Genomic DNA, 21,108 nt, shown 5'->3' on the forward strand with positions numbered 1-21,108 from the left:
ACCTTCTTGCCCCCTTTAGAGTGTGCTTCTTTCTAATAAGTCCATATTTAACCACTTGTGTATTCTTTTCTGGCAGAAAGGTGGCGTGGCGTCTGGTTTTCAACACGTGGTGACCAACGACATGAACGTCAAACGTCTGCTGCACATCAAAGGTCGCAGGGCCATCAGAGCCACCGAGGTGGACATGTCCTGGTCCAACTTCAACAAGGGAGACTGCTTCATTGTTGACCTGGGAAAGGTAACACACTATCTACTCACTTTGTATATACATATATATATATATATATATATATATATATATATATATATATATATATATATATATATATATATATATATATATATATATACATATATATATATACATATATATATATTTATACATAAAATATATATGTATATATATATATATATATACATATATATATATATTAGGGGTGTGGGAAAAAATCGATTCAAATTCGAATCGCGATTCTCACGTTGTGCGATTCAGAATCGATTCTCATTTTTAAAAAATCAATTTTTTTATTTTTTGCATTTTTTTTATTTTATTTTTTTACTATTATTTTTTTTTTAATTAATCAATCCAACAAAACAATACACAGCAATACCATAACAATGCAATCCAATTCCAAAACCAAACCTGACCCAGCAACACTCAGAACTGCAATAAACAGAGCAATTGCATACATATATATATATATATATATATATATATATATATATATATATATATATATATATATATATATATATATATATATATATATATATGTATATGTATATGTATATATATATATATATATATATATGTATACATATATATATATATATATATATATATACACACATATATATGTATATATATATATATACACATATATATACATATATGTATATGTATATGCATATGTATATATATATATATATATATATATATGTATATATATATATGAATGTATACATATATATATATATATATATACACACATATATATATATGTACATATATATATATGTATACATATATATACACACATATATATATATATATATATATATATATACATATATATATATATATATATATATATATATATATATATATATATATATATATATATATATATATATATATATATATATATATATATATATATATATATATGTATGTGTGGGAAAAAAATCACAAGACTATTTCATCTCTCCAGGCCTGTTTCATGAGGGGGGGTACCCTCAATCGTCAGGAGATTTTAATGGGAGCATTCGCATACCATGGTTTATATAGGGCACAGAGTGGGTGGGTACAGGCTGGCCTAGGGGCGTGGTGATTGGCTCATGTGTTACCTAGGAGGTGTTTCCGTCTATGGCGGCATGTTGTTACAATTTCGCTGCGCTTGTTGAGGGATGACAGGTCTGGACGGTAAATAATAAACAGTTTCTCTTTCAAGCATAGGTTGCATCTTTTATTACCACTATTGTAAGGTGTGCTGGATGCAAGAATTTGCCATGTTATTGAATATTCAACATTATTGTCTTTGAGGTCCCAAATGTGTTTGCTGAGTTCTGTGGTATTTCGCAGGTTTTTGTTCCTGAAAGAAGCCTTGTGATTGTTCCATCTGGTTTTGAATTCTCCCTCGGTTAATCCTACATATGTGTCGGATGTGTTAATGTCCTTGCGTATTACCTTAGATTGGTAGACAACTGATGTTTGTAAGCACCCCCCGTTGAGGGGGCAATCAGGTTTCTTTCGACAATTACATCCTTTGTTGGTTTTGGAGTCGCTCTGTCTGAGGGCCGACAGCTCATTTGCAATTGTTTTGTTGTGGTTTGAGATGATTTGTCGTATATTGTTCATGCAGCTGTAGCTCAATTTAATGTTGTTCTTGTTGAATACTTTTCTTAGGATGTTGTCTTTGGGAAAGTGTTTGTCAATCAGATTGAGGAATTTGTGTCCAATGTTCGTTGAGACGTTTTTGCTGTATGGGGGGTTGTACCAGATGATGTCGTTCCGTTTTCTGTTCTTTTTTGGCTGGTTTCCTGGCGTGGGTTCATAGGTGAGGGTGAAATTGTATCCGCTTTCATCAAGGGCTTTTTGGTACGGGGGGGTTGCTTGGTCAAATTCAGCTTTGCTAGATGACAGCATCGATAGCCTTTTATTGATTCCGGTAGGTATTCTTTTCGTGGTGGTGGGTGGGTGGTTGCTGTCATGGTGCACGTATTGGAGTGTTGTGTTGGGTTTCGTGAATGGTTGGTAGCTGTTATTTCTCAGGTTGAAAGTGACGTCAAGGAAGTTGACGGTTTGCTTGTTGGCTTCAATCGTGATCCGTAGGCCGTTCTCTTTGAAAATTTGGCATATGCGCTTCTTGGTATTCTCGCTGCTCCTTGGTGAGGCGCGACACACTGCCAGTCCGTCATCACGGTAAATACCAAGGTTCAGATTGAGGCTAGCGAGCTGGGAGAGGAGGAAACTCCCAACGAGTTCACACGTTTCTGCTCCGTCAAAACTTCCCATAGTGACGTCAAATGTTGCATTGTTCTTTTTTTGCCATGGTGTACTGTTGTGGATGAGAATGGAGTTTTTTGCGTGGATGATGATGTTTCTTTCGTTGCCTGTGATTGAGTCGTAGTCTGAGGCGAAGTCTAGTGCTTGAGTCAGTAGGTCTTGCGTGATGGAAGGGTAAAATTCCTCGATATCAAAGGAGATAAAGTTGTGCTGTTGTTTGTCTTGGATGTTGTTGAACCATTTGATTACTGCTGCTGTATTTCTCCATTGGTTGAGTGGTGTTTTGTCCTTGATTTTTGTTTTGACTCTGTCCAGGATTATTTTGCTGATTTTTCCTATTTCAGATTTAGTTGGGTTTATTAGTCGGCATGTTGGGTTATTTGTGAAGTTGGGTTTGTGGTCCTTCAATGTGATGAAGGCTTCCTTGTTGGCTGTGGCGTCCACCCTGTCCTCGATGTCCAGTTCAGCCGCGATCCTTTTATTTTCCAGGTGGATGTTCTGTAAGGTGTTGGGTTGCGCTTTTTTGTATGATTTGGTGATGCTTCTGTCCAGTAAGGTGTGGTGTTCTGGTATGTCCATTCTGTAGAAGTTTGTGGTTTTATCGGCAGCTATGATGAGGTTGTTTACTTTCTTGATGCGCTCCTTGTCATTTTTCAGCTTGGTGAGGAGTGGGTTGCGGATTGGCTTGAGCATGTCGTTCTCAAAATCCTTTAGTTCCTCAACTGTGGGTGGGTTCTTGGTAGATTTGAATCCGTAAGTTTCCTTTTGCATTCCTTTTGTTTCAGGGTGGAGGAAAAAATGTGCTTTCCACCGCATCCTTCTTAGGAAGTGTTCCGTCTTTTCTATGAGCCTTAGCTTGTAGTCATTCTGCGCGGGTATGGGAATGTTCTTCGTGGAGTAGTCGATGTTGAATTTTTCCATTTCTGATCGTCGTACAGTGCTCAACAAATGTCAATTTGGAGCGGAGTATATATATATATATATGTATATATATGTATATATACATATATATATACATATATATATATACATATATATACATTATATATATATACATATATATAGATATATATATAGATATATATATACCACCGCATTCACCGCTAATACTCATACTTGCCAACACTCCCGATTTTCCCGGGAGTGCCCCTTCCAAAAATCTCCCGGGGCAACCGTTCTCCCGAATTTCTCCCGATTTCCACCCGGACAACATTATTTTGGGGCGTGCCTTAAAGGCACTGCCTTCAACGTCCTCTACAACCTGTCGTCACGTCCGCTTTCTCTCCATACAAACAGCGTGCCGGCCCAGTCACATAATATATGCGGCTTTTACACGCACACAAGTGAATGCAAACCATACTTGGTCAACAGCCATACAGGTCACACTGAGGGTGGCCGTATAAACAACTTTAACACTGTTACAAATATGCGCCACACTGTGAACCCACACCAAACAAGAATGACAAACACATTTCGGGAGAACATTCGCACCGTAGCACAACATAAACACAACAGAACAAATACCCAGAATCCCTTGCAGCACTAACTCTTCCGGGACGCTACAATATACACCTCCCGCTACCACCAAACCCCGCCCCCGCCCCCGCCCACCAAGTTAATGTTGATATTTACCTCAGAAGGCTGCAAATAGAAAAGAGGCATTACATTTTTTATTTAAATTGTATTTAATATACCATTGATGTTTTTTCGTTTGTTTTTGGAAAGTTGATTTTGCACTATTAAGTTATATAAGCGTTGCTTGTTCCATATTCAGTGTTAAAGCCAATCAGTGTAGCAACCTGAGCAATAATTAACATTTTATTCATGCACTTTCTCTTGCTACTTTAAGGCTTGAATGTTCGATTCATTCATTATTGTTATTTTATTTTCAAATGTATTATTAGCCTGTGGAAAAAGTTTATTTTGATATTTACCTCAGAAAGCTGCAAATAGAAAAGATGCATTCAATTTTTATTTAAATTTTATTTGATATGCCATTGATATTTTTAAATTATTATTATTTGAAACTCGATTTTGCATGTCACTATAAAGTTATATCAATATTCAATGCAAAGCTTGTTTGGGTCCCTATTAAAAGGTTCATTTGTTCAATTTTGGCCCGCGGCTTTGTTCAGTTTTACATTTTGGCCCACTCTGTATTTGAGTTTGACAGCCCTGCTGTAAGATGTCACAATACAAAGGCTGATATATTGCGGAGCCAGATGTCATGTGACCAGTAAATGTGGTCTCTTCTGGTGTCCCCAGGAGGTGTATCAGTGGTGTGGCAGCGAGTCTAACCGCTTCGAGAGGCTGAAGGCCTCCCAGGTGGCCATCGACATCAGGGACAACGAGAGGAACGGCCGAGCCCGGCTGCACATGGTGGACGAGGGCGATGAGCCTGCAGCCATCCTGGAGGTAACAACGTGGTTCATCTTGTCACCCTCTGGATGTTGGAGTCCCGAGGTGGTCTCCTGTGGGCAGAAGCTGCCAGCTTTATTCAATAAACTTCGATTGATGATTGATTGGTTTAATGATGCGTGGGAACAAACACACACAATGTAAACAGCTGCCCACGGGCCCATTGGACGCCAACTCTTTGCCCTGTGAACACTTGGTGCCTTGTTTTCAATGAATAATTAGGCCTACTACGCTACAGTATTTTAATGTTGCTTATTATGGTGGTACTTGATAAATACTTAGGCCTACTATGCTACTGTATTTTAATGTTGCTTATTATGGTGGTACTTGATGAATAATTACGCCTACTATGCTACTGTATTTTAATGTTGCTCATTATGGTGGTACTTGATGAATACTTAGGCCTACTATGCTACTGTATTTTAATATTGCTCGTTATGGTGGTGCTTGATGAATACTTAGGCCTACTACGCTACTGTATTTTAATGTTGCTTATTATGGTGGTACTTGATGAATAATTACGCCTCCTATGCCACTGTATTTTAATGTTGCTCATTATGGTGGTACTCGAGGAATACTTAGGCCTACTACGCTACTGTATTTTAATGTTTCTCATTATGGTGGTACTTGATGAATACTTAGGCCTACTATGCTGCTGTATTTTAATGTTTCTCATTATGGTGGTACTTGATGAATACTTAGGCCCACTATGCTACTGTATTTTAATATTGCTCATTATGGTGGTACTTAATAAATACTTAGGCCCACTATGCTACTGTATTTTAACGTTGCTCATTATGGTGGTACTTGATAAATACTTAGGCCCACTATGCTACTGTATTTTAATGTTTGACATTATGGTGGTACTTGAGGAATACTTAGGCCTACTACGCTACTGTATTTTAATGTTGCTCATTATGGTGGTACTTGATAAATACTTAAGCCCACTATGCTACTGTATTTTAATGCTCCTCATTATGGTGGTACTTGATGAATACTTAGGCCTACTATGCTACTGTATTTTAATGTTGCTCATTATGGTGGTACTTGAGGAATACTTAGGCCTACTACGCTACTGTATTTTAATGTTGCTTGTTATGGTGGTACTTGATGAATACTTAGGCCTACTATGCTACTGTATTTTAATGTTGCTCATTATAGTGGTACTTGAGGAATACTTAGGCCTACTATGCTACTGTATTTTAACGTTGCTCATTTTGGTGGTACTTGATGAATACTTAGGCCTACTACACTACTGTATTTTAACATTGCTCATTATGGTGGTACTTGATGAATACTTAGGCCTACTACGCTCCTGTATTTTAATGTTGCTCATTATGGTGGTGCTTAATGAATATTTAGGCCTACTACGCTACTGTATTTTAATGTTGCTCATTATGGTGGTGCTTGATGAATATTTAGGCCTACTACGCTACTGTATTTTAATGTTGCTTATTATGATGGTGCTTGATGAATATTTATGCCTACTACGCTACTGTATTTTAATGTTGCTCATCATGGTGGTATTTGAATAATAATTAGGCCTACTACGCTACTGTATTTTAATGTTTCTCATTATGGTGGTACTCGATGAATACTTAGGCCTACTATGCTACTGTATTTTAATGCTTCTCATTATGGTGGTGCTTGATGAATACTTAGGCCTACTTCGCTACTGTATTTTAATATTTCTCATTATAGTGGTACTTGATAAATACTTAGGCCCACTATGCTACTGTATTTTAATGTTTGTCATTATGGTGGTACTCGATGAATACTTAGGCCTACTACACAACTGTATTTAAATGTTTCTCATTATGGTGGTGCTTGGAGAGCCATGTTTTTTCTGAGGGGCTGCTGTGGTTCTTGTAGGTGCTGGGGCCCAAACGGGCCATTGCTCCAAGTACTCCTGATGATGACAAAGTGGAAGCCTCCAATAGGAAGAAGGGCGCCCTCTACATGGTACGTGCTATTACTACATTCCATTACACCAATTGTTATTGATGACCGCTCGTTTGTTCGTTCATGTTTACGTCCGACTTGGACTTATTTTAACAGCCACTACTTTTTGCTAAGCACTTTCTACAAAAGAGCAGTAAATCCACGTAAGAACTAAAACATGAAAATAATAATAATTTCTTGGATTTACAAACATTTCTGCAAATCCATTCAGAAGTAGGAATATACATTTAATTCACTTCACTGCAATCCTGGGAGTTTTTCAAATTCGAAAATTTGGGATTTTACTGTCCCCGGTGGCGGAATGGTGCACCTGCGTGCTTTTGTGCAGTCTGCACGGGTTCGAAGCCAGTGCTGAAAATATTGTCAAAAGGAATCAAAAAGGTCATGCAGCCTAAATGATTCTTACAGTACTGTACCCCTGACAGGAAAATATTTTAAAATGTATTCATTTAGTTGACTTAACCTTGCAGGCGAGTTTAAAAGGAGTTTTCATTTTTAGGGCTGCTCAAAACAAATCTATTTACATCCAAATTGCCATTTTTATATATTCCATTTTTAAATCGATTCATAATTTTATAGAATTTATTTTTAAAAAATGTATACTGTTACAAATTATTTTATTTTTTTATTTTTTAAGAATATTAAAACATTAAACAACTAATATTGATATTATTATTAGTATTATTGATACTGTTGCTTTTATTTTATTTTTTTTAAATAATTGTATTTGTGTGTCTTCTCAGCTGTTTAAGTATTGTAACGCTGGGATTGGGTTTGAGTCAGCTTGCTCTATTTTCTTTTATTATATTGATTATTATTTTTTCTAAGTAAAATTAAAAACGATAATTTTTAAAAATACGTTTTTTTCGGAGAACACTGCACGTATAAGACCTACTGTATGTTAGCAGCTAAGAGGAGCTTTTGTAACCTGTAACCCGTTTTTGAAAAGTTTGATCATTTATATCACAAAAATGATATCATGAGAATCACGTGGAATCGAGAGTCGATTCTTAATCGAATGGTCACACCAAGAACAATAATCGAATTGTGAGTTGCCCTGAGATACCCACCTAATCATTTTCATATTAAAAAAATCCCCCCACTTGTATAAATATGTCAAAGCTACTATTTATTATAGGTGCACAGATCTTTTCACAGGTATGAATCGTAGGAAATTATGAAAAAATAAATATTATATTATATATAACATTATACAGTACAGGCCAAAAGTTTGGACATACCTTCTCATTTCAATGCGTTTTCTTTATTTTCATGACTATTTACATTGTAGATTGTCACTGAAGGCATGACAACTATGACACCTGTGTAGTGGAAACCATTTCAGGTGACTACCTCTTGAAGCTCATTCAGAGAATGCAACGAGTGTGCAAATCAGTAATCCGAGCAAAGGGTGGCTATTTTGAAAAAAACTAGAATATAAAACATGTTTCGGTTATATTACCTTTTTTTGTGTTCATTCATAGTTTTGATGCCTTCAGTGACAATCTACAATGTAAATAGTCATGAAAATAAAGAAAAGGCATTGAATGAGAAGGTGTGTCCAAACTTTAGTCCTGTACTGTATATTGTAATCATGAAATAATATTCACGGGTGTTATTTTAGAAAACTTTTACCACGTATTTGTATTTAGCCAGGTCCTCCCCTATAGCTAAATTGGGGCCTAAACATGATTTTTATTTTGAAAACACATTTTATACATTTTAAATAAAAATGGAATTTAATTTGATGCATGTTTGTACTAAATGGAATTAAATTGTTCAATAATAAAGGTTTTTAGTGCAAAATAACAAATTGTTCCAAACAAACACCGTGCAACAAGGGCTATGAAGTGAATTAATTAACTCATATTACGTTTTGCATATGGTGAATGCTTATATTCATCTTGGAGAAAGTGAACCATCAGGGTAAAGTAAATAGTAGCATTTCAGTTTGGGCACATAATAACATAGGGCCCTTTCGTACTGACATTTGTGTGTGGATTGGATTAGTTCTCGTAGAAGAAAAGGCAATAAAATTGGACCTTGGTATACAAGGTGATAGCCCTATCCGTGAGAAGAGACTACATGTTTAGCCTAATGACAGCATCGATGATACGAGCGGCATCTGTTTTTTTTTCAGTCACTTACACACAAACATCCCCTTTAGGCCAGGACGCGCTCTCCTGACTTAGCACACACACACACAGTCAGGAGGTAGGAATATAAAACTGATGGTTTGGTTTCTCCAAGTTAGGAGTGCCTCATTTTCTTGACCTCACCTCCTCCAGGAACTGCAGTCCTGTATAATGACGCTCGTTTGTAATAAACCAACTTTTGGTTCAGTAAAGCGTCTCCGACGTCTCTTTTGATCCAGCCGCACTGCCGTGTCGCCCTAGGACAGGGGTCACCAACCTTTTTGAAACCAAGAGCTACTTCTTGGGTACTGATTAATGCGAAGGGCTACCAGTTTGATACACACTTAAATAAACTGCCAGAAATAGCCAATTTGCTCAATTTACCTTTAACTCTATGTTACGTATTATTAATAATTGAACGAATTAAAAGAGGAGAAATCATGAAAAAAATTTAAATTAAATTTTGAAACATAGTGTATCTTCAATTTCGACTCTTTAAAATTCAAAATTCAACCGAAAAAAAGAAGAGAAAAACTAGCTAATTCGAATCTTTTTGAAAAAATTAAAAAAATAATTTATGGAACATTAGTAATTTTTCCTGATTAAGGTTCCATCCATCCATCCATTTTCTACCGCTTATTCCCTTTTGGGGTTCTGATTAAGGTTAATTTTTGAATTTTGATGACATGTTTTAAATAGGTTCAAATGCAATCTGCACTTTGTTAGAATATATAACAAATTGGACCAAGCTATATTTCTAACAAAGACAAATCATTATTTTCTTCTAGATTTTCCAGAACAAAATTTTTAAAAGAAATTAAAAAAAAATGAAATAAGATTTAAATTTGATTCTACAGATTTTTTAGATTTTCCAGAATATTTTTTTTGAATTGTAATCATAATAAGTTTGAAGAAATATTTCACAAATATTCTTCGTCGAAAAAACAGAAGCTAAAATGAAGAATTAAATTAAAATGTATTTATTATTCTTTACAATAAAAAAAATAAATGTACTTGAACATTGATTTAAATTGTCAGGAAAGAAATATTTTAAAGACTTGGTCTTCACTTGTTTAAATAAATTCATTTATTTAAACAAGTGAAGACCAAGTCTTTAAAATATTTTCTTGGATTTTCAAATTCTATTTGAGTTTTGTCTCTCTTAGAATTAAAAATTTTACTTTGCTTTTTATAACTTTCAGAAAGACAATTTTAGAGAAAAAATACAACCTTAAAAATGATTTTAGGATTTTTAAACACATATACCTTTTTACCTTTTAAATTCCTTCCTTCAGTCATCAAAATTCAAAAATTAATCTTAATCAGGAAAAATTACTAATGTTCCATAAAAAGTTTTTTTTTTTTTTTCAAAAAGATTCGAATTAGCTAGTTTTTCTCTTATTTTTTTCGGTTGAATTTTGAATTTTAAAGAGTCGAAATTGAAGATAAACTATGTTTCAAAATTTAATTTTCATTTTTTTCATGTTTTCTCCTCTTTTAAACCGTTCAATTATTAATAATAACATAAAGACTTGGTCTTCACTTGTTTGAATAAATTCATTTATTCAAACAAGTGAAGACCAGCTTGCTAGTAAATAAATACAATTTAAAAAATAGAGGCAGCTCACTGGTAAGTGCTGCTATTTGAGCTATTTTTAGAACAGGCCAGCGGGCTACTCATCTGGTCCTTACGGGCGACCTGGTGCCCGCGGGCACCACGTTGGTGACCCCTGCCCTAGGATGACAAGACCAGAAATACACATCATCTACAATGAGGATTCCTTGGAAAATGTGTCATTATCATCTTCTCTATGATGGAGCATGAAGGGGCAGGACACGAGATTTCAGTCAAATTTCATGTCGAGTGCCGGGTCATTCAGTCATTGATATTTTACATGCACTTATTCATGCAAATCCGTGGGGGGCCGACACGCCGCGCCTGATCTGCATGTATGGATGGCTTGGCCACTCTGTTCGGATGCATTGTCATGATTTTAAATATGCCTCTGCAGATCTCGGATGCGTCTGGTCCCATGAAGTTGTCCAGCGTGGCGCCATGCAGCCCCTTCAAACAGGCCATGTTGTCTCCCGACGAGTGCTACATCCTGGACAACGGCGTGGACGCGAACATATTTGTTTGGAAAGGTACCCTCACTGGCCTGTGAATAACAGCGACACCAAAGGAAAAAAGTGAACGGGCATCGTGTCGAATGATGGATGCTGATGTTTTCAAATCAGGTCCAAAGGCCAACTCGTCTGAGCGCAAGGCCGCCATGTCTGCAGGTCAGATGTTCATCAAGGAAAAAGGATACAGCCCCAAGACAAAGGTAGTGCTACACTGCAAAAAGTCAGTGTTCAATAACAAGAAAAAACAAACAAAAATTAGTTTTTTTTTATTTGAACTAAGCAAAATGATCTGCCAATAGAATAAGAAAATTTGGCTTGTCAAGACTTTCCAAAACAAGTCAAATTAAAGCTGCAAGCAGCGATGGACGGGACCGACTTTGACGGCACATAAAATCCAAACCGGAGCAGTAATTAAAACTCTTTGGTCAACTTTTAATCAGAAGGGTTCAATCTCTCTCCTGTGCGAGTTTGAAGCCGACACGACAAACGCGCTCAGAGGAGATAATGTTTAAAAAAAGGTGACCGGTTTTTACAAAACTTTTGTTTTGAAGGGGGAATTGCAAACTTCCTGTTGATTTATGCTGGGGGTTGTCAATATATGGGTCTAAGTGAGACCTACATAGAGGTTTTTGTTTCATGTCTCTAAGACATTCCTACTGGAAGTTACAGGCAGTTTTGTCTTGAGTTTTCTTCCTAGGAGCAATTGTGTCTGTGTTTTCTTCCTAGGGGGCGCTAGAGCGCAATTTTGAGTTTTGGGGTTGTTATTTTTTTTATTAGATCTCAATTTTTGCCAGTCCTGATGTGTGTGTCCAGTTTGGTGAGTTTTGAAGCATGTTAAGGGGGTCAAATTACAGCTCAAAGAGGCAAAAGTGACTGTTTAGTAAACTTTTGTTTTGAAGGGGGAATTGCCAACTTCAAGTTACAAGCAGTTTTGTCTGTGTTTTTTACCTAAGGGGCGCTAGAGCGCAATTTCGAGTTTTGGGGTTTGGTTTTTTTATTAGATGGCAATTTTCGCCAGCCCTGATGTGGGAGTTTTGAAGCATGTTAAGGGGGTCAAATTACAGCTCAAAGAGGCGGCGAAATAATAATAATAAAACCTTACAATTACAATAGGGTCCTCTGTCCCAAAGGGACATTGCGGTCCCTAATTAGCTAACCTCAACGAACCCAAAAATACCTTAAAATAAGTATATTCTCACTAATAACAACAGTACTACTATATGAGTACGTATTTTCTATTGTTTCATTGAAAATAAAACAGCAAAGTCCATTTGGCTGTCATCTGTTTTAATATGAGACACAATTGTGTCAAAGTCATGATTTTTTTTTCATGCCTGAAATAAGAAATTATTACTTTAAAAAAGTAGTTTTATACTTGTGAGTGTTGATGACACAGCTTTGCAACACTTGATATTCTAGTTTCAAGTGTCATGTCTTTGTGATCATGTTTTGCTTTAGTTATGTCCTGTTGGTTCAAGACTCTTTTTAGTTCCTGTTTACGCTCCCTCGTTTGGTCACCATGGTTACTTATTAGTTTCACCTGTCATTTGTTTGGACTCACGCACCTGTTGCCAATCATGTCACTGTTATTTAAGCCTGTCATTTTCTGTTGGTCATCCTGACGACATTACCTCTACTATCTGCTGATATCCATGCTACCCTTGTTACCCTTGTTACCCTATGATACTATAGTTTATGCTTCATGCCATGCCACGGTAAGTGTATTTATTTCATGTCCATAGTTTTGCCCTTGTGCTAGTTTTTTTGTTTCATAGCCAGGTTTTTTCTCCGCCTTGTGCGCGCCTTTTGTTTGTTCCTTTTTATAGTAAGAATTAAACATGTATTTACCTTCACGCCGTGTCCGGTCCAGTTCTCTTGCATCTCGGGAAAACAAACCCCACCATAGTCCACGTCGTGACATCAAGCATGTTTTACTCAATATAGGTCAGAAAATCTCAGCAACGAGCTGTAATATCTTACTGAGATAATTTAGGACCAAAACACTTAAAACAAGTAAAACACTCTAACATAAAGTCTGCTTAGTGACCAGAATTATCTTATCAGACAGAAAATAAGCAAATATCACCCTTATTTGAGATATTTAATCTTACTTAGATTTCAGTTTTTGCCGTGTACACTTTACATGATGTTTTTTCTGGACAATAGAGGGCGCCATTGTGTTAGCCACACTCACTCATTTAAAAAAATAAAATAAAAACAAAACTGTAAAATATGGTAAAACCCTGATTTACGAACTTATTGGTTCCTGAACAGGGTTCATATGTAGAAAAGTTTGTATATTGAAGCAAACTTCTCCATAAGGAACAATGTAAATATGAATACCGTATTTTCCGAACTATAGAGCGCACCGTTACATAAGCCACACCCACTACATTTTGGGATTTTTTCCCCCCATATGTTAGCCGCACCTAACTATAAGCCAGAGATATATACATTGTGAAATAAGTTTTTTACACATAAATATTTTATAAATGTTTACTTACATACCTTGATTGTTTCTAAATGGTGTCTCTAACACGGCAGTAAAAGGGCTGATCAAACAAAACAGAAGTCATGGTCATGGACCCACTAGCTGCGCAAGCTAGCTTTCCAATTTTCCAATCAGCTAAACAGACTCAATAACTCCACGGTGACGTTTTTGTCAAACGGAAAAACAACACAAAAATAATGCTGTTGTAAGTTAATAATACTAACACAGACACTCGTAAACGTGTTAGCATATTAGCTAATGCTAAAGGCGCTAGCTTCAGTACATTACAAGAGCACGTACAAGTATGCATGAAAACACTCCTACAGACATCACACATGGGTCAGTTTAGAAGGTAAGAATTGTTTTAGTTATATTGTAAAACTTACCATAGTTGCTTGGAGTGACGAATGGAGAATCCATTCAACTAGAAGACAGAACGGCACGTCTACTTCCGGTTCAAAGCTTTAAACAGCGGGAATTCACATTCACCTAGCAGCACCTGCGGTGAGCGAACTCGTCTAAAAGATGGCGCCATAGCACAAATGGTGTTTTTGCTTGTTTTTTTTTTGTTTCGTCATCATTTTATTATGGTTGTCGGCGAAGAAAAAAACATAAATTAGCCACACAGACGGACGTAGGGAGAAGTACAGAGCGCCAATAAACCTTAAGGGCACTGCATTTGCGTGTCGGCCCAATCACATAATATCTACGGCTTTTCAAACACACAAGTGAATGCCACGCATACTTGGTCAACAGCCATACAGGTCACACTGAGGGTGGCCGTATAAACAACTTTTAACACTGTTACAAATATGCGCCACACTGTGAACCCACACCAAACAAGAATGACAAACACATTTCGGGAGAACATCCGCACCGTAACACAACAGAACAAATACCCAGAACCCCTTGCAGCACTAACTCTTCCGGGATGCTACAATATACGCTATCCCCTACCGCCCCCGCCCACCTAAACCTCCTCATGCTCTCTCAGCGAGAGCATGTCCCAAATTCCAAGCTGCTGTTTTGAGGCATGTTAAAAAAAATAATGCACTTTGTGACTTCAATAATAAATATGGCAGTGCCATGTTGGCATTTTTTCCCATAACTTGAGTTGATTTATTTTGGAAAACCTTGTTACATTGTTTTTATGCATCCAGCGGGGCATCACTACAAAATTAGGCATAATAATGTGTTAATTCCACGACTGTATACATCAGTATCGGTTGATATCGGAATTGGTAATTAAGAGTTGGACAATATCGGCAAAAAAGCCATTATCGGACATCTCTACTCACTCCTGCATTTCCAGCAAAAAAAATGTTGACCATTTTTTGTTTCCCCTCGCAGATCCAAGTGCTTCCTGCCGGAGCCGAGACCACCCTGTTCAAGCAGTTCTTCGCCGACTGGAAGGACAAGGACGAGACCACCGGTCCGAGTCAGGCCTACGCCATCGGCCGCATAGCCAAAGTGGAGCAGGTGCCTTTCGACGCGTCCAGCCTGCACACCAACAAGTCCATGGCGGCTCAGCACGGCATGGTGGACGACGGCAAGGGCGACTTCCAGGTAAAGACTCTGGCTGGACAAAGTTAAAAAAAATGTGTGGGTGATATTTTGGTGTGTTTCAGATCTGGCGTGTGGACAACGGTGACAAGGTCCCCTTGGATCCTTCCTTTTACGGACACTTCTACGGGGGCGACTGTTACCTCATCCTCTACAGCCACAAGCGCGGACACATCATTTATACTTGGTGTGTTTCTCTCCTATTTCAACGTCCTGGTTGGCCCTCTGTCCAGACCAGGACGTAGCTTGATCTTCCAGAACTTAGTCCTACTGTGTGTTTGTCAGGCAGGGGCTGAAGGCCACACAAGACGAACTTGCCGCGTCAGCGTTCCTCACCGTGAAGCTGGATGACTCAATGGGAGGATCCCCCGTTCAGGTTAGAGCTTGTTCTGGTGCACAACTCCAACCGGCAGGAAGTACAAACCCCGTTTCCATATGAGTTGGGAAATTGTGTTAAATGTAAATATAAATGGAATACAATGATTTGCAAATCCTTTTCAACCCATATTCAGTTGAATGCACTACAAAGACAAGATATTTGATGTTCAAACTCCATCCATCCATCCATCCATCTTCTTCCGCTTATCCAAGGTCGGGTCGCGGGGGCAGCAGCTTAAGCAGGGAAGCCCAGACTTCCCTCTCCCCAGCCACTTCGTCCAGCTCCTCCCGGGGGATCCCAAGGCGTTCCCAGGCCAGCCGGGAGAGATAGTCTTCCCAGCGTGTCCTGGGTCTTCCCCGTGGCCTCCTACCGGTCGGACGTGCCGGAAACACCTTCCTAGGGAGGCGTTCGGGGGGCATCCTGACCAGATGCCCGAACCACCTCATCTGGCTCCTCTCGATGTGGAGGAGCAGCGGCTTTACTTTGAGCTCCCCTCGAATGACAGAGCTTCTCACCCTATCTCTAAGGGAGAGCCCCGCCACTCGGCGGAGGAAACTCATTTCGGCCGCTTGTACCCGTGATCTTGTCCTTTCGGTCATGACCCAAAGCTCATGACCATAGGTGAGGATGGGAACGTAGATCGACCGGTAAATCGAGAGCTTTGCCTTCCGGCTCAGCTCCTTCTTCACCACAACGGATCGATACAGCGTCCGCATTACTGAAGATGCCGCACCGATCCGCCTGTCAATCTCACGATCCACTCTTCCCTCACTCGTGAACAAGACTCCGAGGTACTTGAACTCCTCCACTTGGGGCAAGATCTCCTCCCCAACCCGGAGATGGCACTCCACCATTTTCCGGGAGAGAACCATGGACTCGGACTCGGAGGTGCTGATTCCCATCCCAGTCGCTTCACACTCGGCTGCGAACCGATCCAGCGAGAGCTGAAGATCTTGGCCAGAGGAAGCCATCAGGACCACATCATCTGCAAATAGCAGAGACCTAATCCTGCAGCCACCAAACCAGATACCCTCAACGCCCTGACTGCGTCTAGAAATTCTGTCCATAAAAGTTATGAACAGAATCGGTGACAAAGGGCAGCCTTGGCGGAGTCCAACCCTCACTGGAAAAGTGTCCGACTTACTGCCGGCAATGCGGACCAAGCTCTGGCACTGATTATACAGGGAGCGAACTGCCACAATAAGACAGTCCGTTACCCCATACTCTCTGAGCACTCCCCACAGGACTTCCCGGGGTACACGGTCGAATGCCTTCTCCAAGTCCACAAAACACACGTAGACTGGTTGGGCAAACTCCCATGCACCCTCAAGGACCCTGCCGAGAGTATAGAGCTGGTCCACAGTTCCACGACCAGGACGAAAACCACACTGTTCCTCCTGAATCCGAGGTTCGACTATCCGGCGTAGCCTCCTCTCCAGTACACCTGAATAGACCTTACCGGGAAGGCTGAGGAGTGTGATCCCACGATAGTTGGAACACACCCTCCGGTTCCCCTTCTTAAAGAGAGGAACCACCACCCCGGTCTGCCAATCCAGAGGTACCGCCCCCGATGTCCACGCGATGTTGCAGAGTCTTGTCAACCAAGACAGCCCCACAACATCCAGAGCCTTAAGGAACTCCGGGCGGATCTCATCCACCCCCGGGGCCTTGCCACCGAGGAGCTTTTTAACAACCTCGGCAACCTCAGCCCCAGAAATAGGAGAGCCCACCACAGATTCCCCAGGCCCTGCTTCCTCATAGGAAGACGTGCTGGTAGGATTGAGGAGGTCTTCGAAGTATTCCCTCCACCGATCCACAACATCCGCAGTCGAGGTCAGCAGAGCACCATCCCCACCATACACGGTGTTGACACTGCACTGCTTCCCCTTCCTGAGGCGGCGGATGGTGGTCCAGAATTGCTTCGAAGCCGTCCGGAAGTCTTTTTCCATGGCCTCCCCGAACTCCTCCCATGTCCGAGTTTTTGCCTCCGCGACCGCTGAAGCCGCACACCGCTTGGCCTGTCGGTACCTGTCTGCTGCCTCAGGAGTCCCATGAGCCAAAAGAACCCGATAGGACTCCTTCTTCAGCCTGACGGCATCCCTCACCGCCGGCGTCCACCAACGGGTTCTAGGATTACCGCCACGACAGGCACCAACTACCTTGCGGCCACAGCTCCAATCGGCCGCCTCGACAACAGAGGTACGGAACATCGTCCACTCGGACTCAATGTCCAGCACCCCCCTCGTGACATGTTCAAAGTTCTTCCGGAGGTGGGAATTGAAACTCTCTCTGACAGGAGACTCTGCCAGGCGTTCCCAGCAAACCCTCACAATGCGTTTGGGCCTGCCAGGTCTGTCCGGCATCCTCCCCCACCATCGCAGCCAACTCACCACCAGGTGGTGATCGGTAGAAAGCTCCGCCCCTCTCTTCACCCGAGTGTCCAAAACATGAGACCGCAAATCCGATGACACAACTACAAAGTCGATCATGGAACTGCGGCCTAGGGTGTCCTGGTGCCAAGTGCACATATGGACACCCTTATGTTTGAACATGGTGTTTGTTATCGACAATCTGTGACGAGCACAAAAGTCCAATAACAGAACACCACTCGGGTTCAGATCCGGGCGGCCATTCTTCCCAATCACACCTCTCCAGGTTTCACTGTCGCTGCCAACATGAGCGTTGAAGTCCCCCAGTAGAACGAGGGAATCACCCGGGGGAGCACTCTCCAGTACTCCCTCGAGTGAATCTAAAAAGGGTGGGTACTCTGAGCTGCCGTTTGGCGCGTAAACGCAAACAACAGTCAGGACCCGTCCCCCCACCCGAAGGCGGAGGGAAGCTACCCTCTCGTCCACCGGGTTGAACTCCAACGTGCAGGCTCTGAGCCGGGGGGCAACAAGAATTGCCACCCCAGCCCGTCGCCTCTCACTGCCGGCAACGCCAGAGTGGAAGAGATTCCATCCCCTCTCAAGAGAAGTGGTTCCAGAGCCCTTGCTGTGCGTCGAGGTGAGTCCGACTATATCTAGCCGGAACTTCTCCACCTCACGCACTAGCTCAGGCTCCTTCCGCCCCAGCGAAGTGACGTTCCACGTCCCAAGAGCCAGCTTATGTAGCCGAGGATCGGACCGCCAAGCGCCCTGCCCTCGGCTGCCGCCCAGCTCACACTGCACCCGACCTCTATGGCCCCTGCTATGGGTGGTGAGCCCATTGGAGGGGGGACCCACGTTGCCTCTTCGGGCTGTGCCCGGCCGGGCCCCATGGGGACAGGCCCGGCCACCAGGCGCTCGCCATCGTGCCCCACCTCCGGGCCTGGCTCCAGAGGGGGGCCCCGGTGACCCGCGTCCGGGCGAGGGAAATCTGGGTCCTTTGTGTTTGTTCTTCATCGAGGTCTTCGAGCTGCTCTTTGTCTGATCCCTCACCTAGGACCAGTTTGCCTTGGGAGACCCTACCAGGGGGCATAGAAACCCCCGGACAACATAGCTCCTAGGATCATTGGGACACACAAACTCCTCTACCACGATAAGGTGTTCAAACTCATAAACTTTATTTTTTTTTTGCAAATAATAATTAACTTAGAATTTCATGGCTGCAACACGTGCCAAAGTAGTTGGGAAAGGGCATGTTCACCACTGTGTTACATGGCCTTTCCTTTTAACAACACTCAGTAAACGTTTGGGAACAGAGGAGACACATTTTTTAAGCTTCTCAGGTGGAATTCTTTCCCATTCTTGCTTGATGTACAGCTTAAGTTGTTCAACAGTCCGGGGGTCTCCGTTGTGTTATTTGAGGCTTCATAATGCGCCACACATTTTCAATGGGAGACAGGTCTGGACTACAGGCAGGCCAGTCTAGTACCCACACTCTTTTACTATGAAGCCACGTTGATGTAACACGTGGCTTGGCATTGTCTTGCTGAAATAAGCAGGGGCGTCCTTGGTAACGTTGCTTGGATGGCAACATATGTTGCTCCAAAACTTGTATGTACCTTCCAGCATTAATGGCGCCTTCACAGATGTGTAAGTTACCCTTGCCTTAGGCACTAATACACCCCCATACCATCACAGATGCTGGCTTTTCAACTTTGCGCCTATAACAATCCGGATGGTTCTTTTCCTTTTTGGTCCGGAGGACACGACGTCCACAGTTTCCAAAAACAATTTGAAATGTGGACTCGTCAGACCACAGAACACTTTTCCACTTTGTATCAGTCAATTTTCGATGAGCTCAGGCCCAGCGAAGCCAACAGCGTTTCTGGGTGTTGTTGATAAACGGTTTTCGCCTTGCATAGGAGAGTTTTAACTTGCACTTACAGATGTAGCGACCAACTGTAGTTACTGACAGTGGGTTTCTGAAGTGTTCCTGAGCCCATGTGGTGATATCCTTTACACACTGATGTCGCTTGTTGATGCAGTACAGCCTGAGAGATCGAAGGTCACGGGCTTAGCTGCTTAAGCACATAGCACTTTAGCACATAGCACTTTAGAACTAAGCACTTTAGCACACAGCACTTTATCCATGAGCTCTAGTGCAATGCACATTGGTACTTTATCTTTATCGCCATACTGTAGATTTTATGCCTACATCAAAGTGCCACCTATGTCTATCAAGCTCCATGTTCTGATGTTTAAATGTTAGTTGTATGGTTGTGGTTGTGTCTGTGCTTGTGTTTTTGTTCTGTTGTCTTTGGGTATGTTAAGAAAGCAATGATGCACTGTGCCCAAGACAAATTTCCCCGCGGGGACAATAAAGTTGAACCTTGACCTTGACGTGCAGTGATTTCTCCAGATTCTCTGAACCCTTTGATGATATTACAGACCGTAGATGGTGAAATCCCTAAATTCCTTGCAATAGCTGGTTGAGAAAGGTTTATCTTAAACTGTTCAACAATTTGCTCACGCATTTGTTGACAAAGTGGTGACCCTCGCCCCATCCTTGTTTGTGAATGACTGAGCATTTCATGGAATCTACTTTTATACCCAATCATGGCACCCACCTGTTCCCAATTTGCCTGTTCACCTGTGGGATGTTCCAAATAAGTGTTCGATGAGCATTCCTCAACTTTATCAGTATTTATTGCCACCTTTCCCAACTTCTTTGTCACGTGTTGCTGGCATCAAATTCTAAAGTTAATGATTATTTGCACAAAATTTTTTTTTTTATCAGTTTGAACATCAAATATGTTGTCTTTGTAGCATATTCAACTGAATATGGGTTGAAAATGATTTGCAAATCATTGTATTCCGTTTATATTTACATCTAACACAATTTCCCAACTCATATGGAAACGGGATTTGTAGATGACATGTGACCAGTCTTGGGTGTACAAAAGTCACCTGGGGTAGGCTCCAGCTCAGGATAAAAAAGGAAGACTGATTTATGACATGATTAGACAACCTTAAAAGTCCCTAAAAGCTCCCCAAGCTTCAGGGAAAGACCATGTCAACAAGTGGCCAGCAGAGGGTGCTATTGTGTCAATTCTAATTGAGGTCCTTTTTTACACTTCCACAAGTCTATGATGATTCTGGGC

The 21,108-nt window shown here is 41.0% G+C and overlaps 1 protein-coding gene across 1 annotated transcript in view; it reads left to right on the plus strand.

Moving 5' to 3' along the window:
- Positions 1-21,108, plus strand: part of scinlb (scinderin like b) — a 74,774-nt gene that overhangs the window by 34,559 nt on the left and 19,107 nt on the right. The window contains exons 4-11 of the mRNA XM_061941257.2: positions 77-238; positions 4,772-4,921; positions 6,797-6,886; positions 11,034-11,166; positions 11,260-11,348; positions 14,990-15,205; positions 15,268-15,389; positions 15,488-15,578. Coding sequence (XP_061797241.2) covers positions 77-238; positions 4,772-4,921; positions 6,797-6,886; positions 11,034-11,166; positions 11,260-11,348; positions 14,990-15,205; positions 15,268-15,389; positions 15,488-15,578 — 1,053 coding nt within the window. The remainder of the gene's footprint in view (positions 1-76; positions 239-4,771; positions 4,922-6,796; positions 6,887-11,033; positions 11,167-11,259; positions 11,349-14,989; positions 15,206-15,267; positions 15,390-15,487; positions 15,579-21,108) is intronic.

The sequence above is a fragment of the Nerophis lumbriciformis genome, linkage group LG03 (genome assembly GCF_033978685.3).
Source record: "Nerophis lumbriciformis linkage group LG03, RoL_Nlum_v2.1, whole genome shotgun sequence".
Lineage (NCBI taxonomy): Eukaryota > Metazoa > Chordata > Actinopteri > Syngnathiformes > Syngnathidae > Nerophis > Nerophis lumbriciformis.